This window comes from Phocoena sinus, chromosome 5 (assembly GCF_008692025.1).
Source record: "Phocoena sinus isolate mPhoSin1 chromosome 5, mPhoSin1.pri, whole genome shotgun sequence".
Classification (NCBI taxonomy): Eukaryota; Metazoa; Chordata; class Mammalia; order Artiodactyla; family Phocoenidae; genus Phocoena; species Phocoena sinus.
In genome coordinates this window covers 65,393,987-65,401,986 of record NC_045767.1, presented here as the reverse complement: position 1 = coordinate 65,401,986, position 8,000 = coordinate 65,393,987, and the positions used below count along the sequence as shown (strand labels likewise).

The 8,000-nt window shown below is 35.1% G+C and overlaps 1 protein-coding gene across 4 annotated transcripts in view; it reads right to left on the bottom strand.

Moving 5' to 3' along the window:
• Nucleotides 1-3,496: 3,496 nt before the first annotated feature.
• UBE2K (ubiquitin conjugating enzyme E2 K) overlaps nucleotides 3,497-8,000 on the bottom strand; it is a 79,572-nt gene continuing 75,068 nt past the window's right edge. For all 4 annotated transcript variants that reach the window (XM_032632478.1, XM_032632480.1, XM_032632477.1 and 1 more), the window contains 2 exons: nucleotides 5,604-5,732; nucleotides 3,497-5,274 (listed from right to left, as the gene is read on the bottom strand). In XM_032632478.1, the coding sequence (XP_032488369.1) occupies nucleotides 5,200-5,274; nucleotides 5,604-5,732 (204 nt within the window). In that variant the 3' untranslated portion in view covers nucleotides 3,497-5,199. The remainder of the gene's footprint in view (nucleotides 5,275-5,603; nucleotides 5,733-8,000) is intronic.

Here is an 8,000-nt window from a genome sequence, read left to right as displayed (position 1 = left end):
GAGAAATGAACATTACAATATGAATACTTGAGTAGATAGTATATTACTGTAGGAGATACTCCTAAAAACTTTAGAGAATTCATGTTAATTCTTTGATGAATGAAACAAAACACATACCAAGTGTTTACTATCATTTCAATTTGACCATCCTGTGCTAAGGATTAGCATGAGGGCTCTCTCGAATTCCATTTGTTATCCTTGATTTTTAGTATGTAAGGATATAGCTTGCTCCATGAAAAGAGCCCTTCATACTGGTATTCCAGTGAGAAGCAATTCCATCTCCAGGCTACAGTAATTCATAAGCCTGCTGAAAGCTGGTAATAAATGCCCTAGAGACACAAAGTTAACAATCAGTTTGCCATATGAAATAATACAAACCCTAACCAACATAGCCTCTTCTAATTATCAGTATCAATAGTGGCAGAAGTTATCCAGTATAACCCAGAACTTGCTGAAACAATTCAGAGTCCTTGCCACTGCATAGGCACCCTTTCCAGAAAGATTTGTGTGCTTACATGAAAATAAATATTACTTTCAGTATCAACTACCTCTGGATTACTCTAAATTTTGGATTAGATTCTAGCCAAATAGTGTTATATTTTCAAATAGTTTTAATTAGAATTTCAACCTATTTTAAAATTCAAAGCACTAATATAATTTATTGCATTTATCAACGTATACTCATTACTGTAAAACTTGCCTAGTAGAAATATCTACCTGGTTGTTTTTCTTGTTTAAAGCAATGTGGAGGCTTAACTACCTGTCTATTGATGAGCACCTAGAAAGAAGATATAAACCATTTTCAGGGGAAAACATGCATGCATTTATTTTTAAGAATTCCCAGTAAGGGGGAAAAAAAATTCAACATCTTTAAAAATGTGTTTATTTTTTAAAAAATCAGTTGTGTACAAAAGTGTTTCGTAGTTTTTAATTCTCAAGACAAATACCCAACCCTCCACCCCCAGCCCACCCTGCTTCAATAGTCTTTCTGGTAACCCACCCAATTTTCCCCTTACAGGAAGTTAACGGCTCAGAATAGATCACCCTATAGAATTTATCATCACTAACAGATTGTTTAGAATAGAGATCTAGAGAAGCTAACAAGCAAGATTCTTCCTCAGTGAAGTTAATGAAAATCCCTATAATGGCAGTAGACTTCCAGCAGACACCACAACAAAGCACCATCAATTGCTGAAAGCTAAAAAATAGATATTATTTTCAATAGTATTTCATTTTCTATTGGAAAAGTCTTTAAATTACATTAAATAAGTCTCTTTCCCCCCAAAGAAATAGTCTAGCTTTTATTATGATGCCTGTAAAAAGTAGGTAACAGCAAGCACACAAGGATCATTAAACAGCACAGTGCAAATGATATGAATCCACTCACCCCCTAGGACCAAACCAATAAACTGTGCCACACCTGATTATATACAGCAGCATTGAATATATACATATACATGTATATATTCAATGCTTGGTTGAAATAACCAAGCAAAAGGTGACACATTCACAACTTACATTTAGGTGATGATCACAGGTTTATGAGGGTAGATCAGTCCAACAGAGCAGTAACAGAACAAATGAGACAAGTGAGATACTGACATTCCCCTACCCTTATGCCACAAGATTTTTGATCCATATTGCAACAGTGCAAACAGAACATGTGACATAATATGTAGACACGGCAGAAAAGTCACACTTGAAGAAAGGCTATTTATCAGTAAATACTTCAAGTTACCTTCTTCCCCAAGTGATAGCAAATAGCTGATGTTAAGCATTTATTTTTAACTGGTACTAAAAGAATGGAAATGCAAATTTTTAAAATCAATGGTTTTTACCCTGGAATTGAAATTTCTTGAACTAGAAAAAGTGATTAAATACAACATCATTTTGTAAAACTCCATGAAATCAAGTAAACTGTAAACAGCTTCCTTTTCCTATCCAAACATTGTTTCCATCTAGGTTCAAGAGTATACCTGGCTCCAACTCTTCCAAGCCCAAATCCATCTTTAAAACACCAAAAAAAAAAAAAAAGTTTTTGTTTCCTGTGCTAACAAGGATCGTGGAACATTATTATACCCCTATTGTAGAGTTTTAAAAGCTCAAATCAGGCATACACTTAGAGCCAAGAACTGCTTTTCACATTGATAAACTTACAAAGCAGCAGTAATACGATATGCTGCATTCTGTAGTACATAAATAAGCAATATCCATTTTATCTGCCAATTTTTTCTTATACTTTAAAATTATTTTGCATAGTTTAAGCACCACCAGCAATCACAAACGTGAAATACTTCCCAAAAAAAGAAAAATTATGTCTTTCATTCCATAGCTAACTCTCCTCAAAAGCAAAATCGTCAGAATACAAACACACATATATATACTTGAACGTGTTATGTGTTTAAGTAAATCATAGTCACAATTCCAAACATTTGGGGGAGCCAACACAGAGCATCTGATTTAGTACCAGTTTCTCAAATATTTATATATCTTACCATATACTTATTTGGGTCACAAATTGCTACTCATTCATTTAGTCATCTGTACTGAAATACTACATAACTAATTATTTGTTCTTTTAAAGGTCAGGCACATACTCAGGAAACAGACCTGATTACAGTAAAAGTCTATAGGAGTATCAGTGACTTGTAGCAAATCTGTCTGCCCTAAATGGGATAAAACTATTTATATTTTTTACCATAATTTTTGAGGTCTTCACAACTGACAAATCACAAATAATTGAGAATAAAAATAATTTCCATCAGGGTACCTCTTCCCTAGACCTGCACTTTTAATATTCTTTTTCCGAACATACATAAGACCACAGAAAAGAGCAACTGTCTTTATTTCTGTGTTTGGGAAATAAATCTACCTGTAGAAAAATAGGAAAAAAACAAAAACAAACAAACAAAACAACAGAAGGCGACAGTAGGAAATGTACCAGAAAAAGAAAGAGATTATCACATTAAATGTAAATGAGGTAAATTTTAGAAATGAAAAATTCATTATGAAGAACCTCTCTTACAAAATATTGTACTTTTCAATTTCCTGGGCATTGGGGATGTTGAACTGTAGTTAGATGAGTAAACCCTAAGGGGCTAATGTGCATAAAAGTCATAGGCAAGGTATAGCTGCCTCCAAGAGCAAAGTATATAATGCTTGACCCTTAGTAAATTCTCAGTTCTTTCTCTCTCATTTGTCAAACCACAGGACAATTAAATATACCCTGATAAAATAGGCAAATAGTAAACTGGGTAGAGGTGTCTGATATTTAAAATAATCCAAATATTACTAATATTACCAAGTCACCCGCCACTAAAAAAAAAAAATTAACTCTAACCAACAATGGAACAAAACTGTCCACATTTTCACACAATTCCAACCTTACTTCAAAAATATAAAGAAAAGTACATGGTTTTAGCTATTTAAAATAAATAAAGAAAAATCTTGTTTCCTTTGGCATCTTTAGAAAGTAACTAAACTACAACAAAAGGAAGTGATTGTATAAAGAAATTTATACTTAAGCAAACATATAGGGGAAAAAAACAGCAACTTGTGTTTAGTATGCAATAAAATCAACTACAAGAGTTTACTATTGATTAGGAAAGCCTTACAAGTTGTTGGAAGAACCTCCACATCTTAACATTACAATATATTTAATAATGGTTCTTTTATTGCTTCTAAGATTATTGAGAAGTCAAATGAAATTATGCTGAATTTATGGTTCAAAACTATTTTCCAAACACTTAACCATTAAAATTTAGGATAAGTAACACTTGAAGAAAGCAAACCTTTTATAATATGACTTTCAGTATACAGCCTTACTTTAATTCACTCTGATTCCATTACATTTTTGTTATTTTTGCATTGGTCCTGAATATGTAATAATAACTGTGTTTCTATGTATAGAACAGCCTACACAAATCCATTTCACCCTTCATAAAATGGTCACATTAGTGTTTGAGCTTGCAAAACTAATAATTTTCAAACTTTTGAACTTAGAATGAAATGTAAGTTTAATACGTATAGAAAGTCTGACTATGTACAAGAGAAGGTAAAGTTTTCAATTCTCATATTATCAGAAACATCATAAAGAAAGCTAGATTTATAACACACTTCTATTCCTATGTGCATCTGAAGTATGTACAGTAAAACACCAACACAGCTTTCATGTGTCAATTGGGGGAAATGCACACAAGAGTGCCTTTAAAGGATCTGATAAAGCAACCTCTTATAAAGCCAAAATTAGGCTTAAAAAACTGCTAACAGTTGACTTCACCCTTGCAAGTTGTCAAAGAAAAAATTCATCAGTTTAAAAATAGAAAGATGTTAAATTCACTGAAAAATTAAGCTGGGTTCTTTCATTAAATCTGGGAATACTGCAACATCAAGTTTTTACTGTTTTTGCAAGAGAAACGAAACTGGCAGCTCCGTTTTTACATTATTACTTATATATGAAAGTTCTAAGAGTGAAGAATTGTGACAAAACATTCCAAATGGACAACCTAAAAATGGAGCAAGGGATACTGTCCCTCAGCACATTTCCCCACCAAAGAGAGAAATTTACTATTAGAATATTAGCTGTGTGTGGTAAGAGGGGAAAAACAGATATGGTGTCCCAGTCTGCTGACAAGGACAAAAAGGCTCTGAATAGGTCACCATCTTCAATTCTGAATAATCTCATATTTAAGAATTCTCAAATGCTTAAAATGGTGGTCTTTTCAGCTACCCATCCTAAGAAGTCAAGTACAAGCATGCAAGTAAATTCACAGGCACAGAGGATCCATGTTAAAAACAGTTAAGGTAGCTGTGATGCAACACCAACGATTTGAATGGCCCTGACACACTCAAAATATTATCTTAATTATTCAACAAAATCCTGAAGCAAACTCTTGCTAGTCTTGGTACACTGCTAAACACTAAAGTAGCATGTTTTTTCCATGGTTTTAGCTTAGCTCAAAGAATTTTTACACTATTAAGTAAGAAAAAAATTAAAGTATTTCCCCTTTTTAAATTTACAGAGACGTTTAATTAGCTTTATTTACAGAGCAGAGATTTTTTTCAGTCTCCAATGGTGCCTAGATAACATCATTAGGCAAGAATGCCAGTTTAAAAGAAATCTACGCAGAATCCTAAAAATAACAGATGTTGATGCTCCTCAAGAAGGGGCAAGCTTGACTATATCAGCAGCTCTATGTCTCAGTTACTCAGAAGCAATTCTGTTGCAGTCTCTACATCCCAAGATTTTGAAGACAAGGCCACTATTACTGCATTCTGTAGAAAAGAAAAGGGGACAAAATAAATAAATAAAATCTCAAGGAAATATTTTTAAAATACTGCATCACCCACTGTCTTTATATTAAGAAACCACACCTTGTTTTCTCATTTTTAAGTTACCTTGCACTTCATAAAAAGAAGCTTCTAAAACCAATGACTGGAATCAGCCAAAAAAAAAGAAAAAAAGAAAGATCACTGGTTTTAATAACAAAGTTTGCTTATCAAAATTAGATTTAGGGTATTTTTTTGAGCCACTTTTGTCAGCCAAGGATTTGCAGCAATAATTTAATGAATAAGTAAAAATCAACATGCTTTTATGTACTTACCCTATCAAAGCCCATAGCACATAGGTTTTCTATTTTTTTGGTGTATTCTGGACTAGAAACTGGTGCTCCAGCATACACATGTGCCCAAAGTCGAGCTGTCTGTTTGAACATTTCGGGATTTTGTTTGTACTATATGGGGGAAAAAAATTGATTAGCATGACAATGCAGTTATAATATTCAATATAGTTAACTCATGTCCTAATTGCCTAAAAACCTGATTTTTCTAAGTAAAATGTAAATAAATGTAGATTCAATTTTTAAAATGTGACTGATTCACTTTCCACTGCAAACACACTATGTCACTCAAGAAAAGACTGTTTAACCTGAAGCTGTGATTCACAAGTTGCACTGAGGAAAGAAAAACAAAAGTAACGTTTATCAACTTTAATCCCCAATTTCAACAAAGTAGCAGAAAACTAATACTAAATGGAGTTATTAGAGTTGTCTCTAAACACTGTGCAGTGGCAAACATTACAGAGATAAACAGAATTACTAGCTTCTAAAATTATGTGCACATTAATAAATGTAACCAACTTCTGTATCAATCATAGCTCAGGCTAGAATACAACTTGACTTTGCTGTTTTGCTAGAACTGTATTAGTGTACAGGGATTTAAGAAAACCCCATGTGCAAAGTCCTAACTTACAGCACATGTTTTGAGATGACTATGAACTCACCATAGAGTACTTTTCAAAAGGTAAGATTTTCCATATGCATTGGAAAGAAGTAAATTTATTCTCAAATATTCTGGGACTACCATTAATTAATAAAGCCAAGTATAAATTAAAAATATTAAATTCACTTTAATATTTCTTAAGATGTTTTATACACATTAAATATTTCTATACATTAAAATGATAAATCTAGTTTCTACCATTATTAAAAGAAAATAAGTCAAACTACTGAACAGAGTTAGAAGAAAACTGAGTCCAACCTCAACCTTTGAGGCTCAGAACTCAACAGGAAATCAAAGCTGGAACTCAAGCCATGTTTCTGACTATCGAAAATGAACCAATAGCACATATCTAACACGTTAAACCATAATTCTAAGCACTCTAAGGCAAATAATAGAAGAACACATTAACAAGGATATATACAACATAAGGAGTGACGAACTTTTCAAAGGAAAGGAAGAAGTTTCTAAGAGGAAATGTTTTCTTAGGCAGAGAGAAAATGGCAGACTGGGTGAAATGACATGTAGGAATGACACCATCTTGAACAGCGTGAGTTTGAAGAACAGTAAGAATTTAGGAGATGAAACTGGATTTATAGACAGTTCAAATCATGGAGGAACTCTTCAAACTAAACAATTTGGACTTATCAAGTAGGTGACAGTAAAGCTACTAATCGGTTTTTTTTTTGCGGTACGCGGGCCTCTCACTGTTGTGGCCTCTCCCGTTGCGGAGCACAGGCTCCAGACGCGCAGGCTCAGCAGCCATGGCTCACGGGCCCAGCCGCTCTGCGGCATGTGGGATCTTCCCGGACGGGGGCACGAACCCGTGTCCCCTGCATCGGCAGGCGGATTCTCAACTACTGCGCCACCAGGGAAGCCCTACTAATAGGTTTTTAACAGTAAAGTGAAATAAGATTTACACTTTATAAAGCTAACTGCTATCAGTGTAGAATATGAGGGAAAGAAGAGGCTGAGGTAGGGAGCTCCATCAGAGCAGTAAAATGAGAAATTTTTAAACATGTGAATTAAGTAATCAGAGAAGTATTACGACAGAGAGATACTGGGATACGAGAGAGAAAGAGACATAGAGAAGTACTCCAAGCCTGTGACTGGGATATATAAATAAGCTGATTATATTACAGAACGATGAACAGGTTCACAGGTTTAAGATTCTGCATTCAGTTTTGGGAATGCTGTACTAAGGTACCCATGGAATATTCATATAGAGCTCTCCACTTGCAAACAGGCTCTTGGGCTCAGGACAGAGGTCAAGCCTGAATATCGTTATCAACATACAGGTGGTAATATCAGCATGGATATGATCATCCAAGTGAGCGTGTAAAATGGAAAGTGAAAGAAACAGTGTAAGAACTGAGAAAGTATATTTAAAAGGGAGGAGAGGGGCTTCCCTGGTGGCGCAGTGGTTGAGAGTCCGCCTACCGATGCAGGGGACGCGGGTTCGTGCCCCAGTCCGGGAAGATCCCACATGCCGCGGAGCGGCTGGGCCCGTGACCCATGGCCGCTGGGCCTGCGCGTCCGGAGCCTGTGCTCTGCAACGGGAGAGGCCGCAACAGTGAGAGGCCCGCGTACCACAAAAAAAATAAATAAATAAAAAATAAAAGGGAGAAGAGGTAATTCCTTGGTGGTCCAGTAATTAGGACTCCACACTTCCACTGCAGGGGGCATGGGTTCAATCCCTGGTTGGGGAACTAAGATCCCGCAAG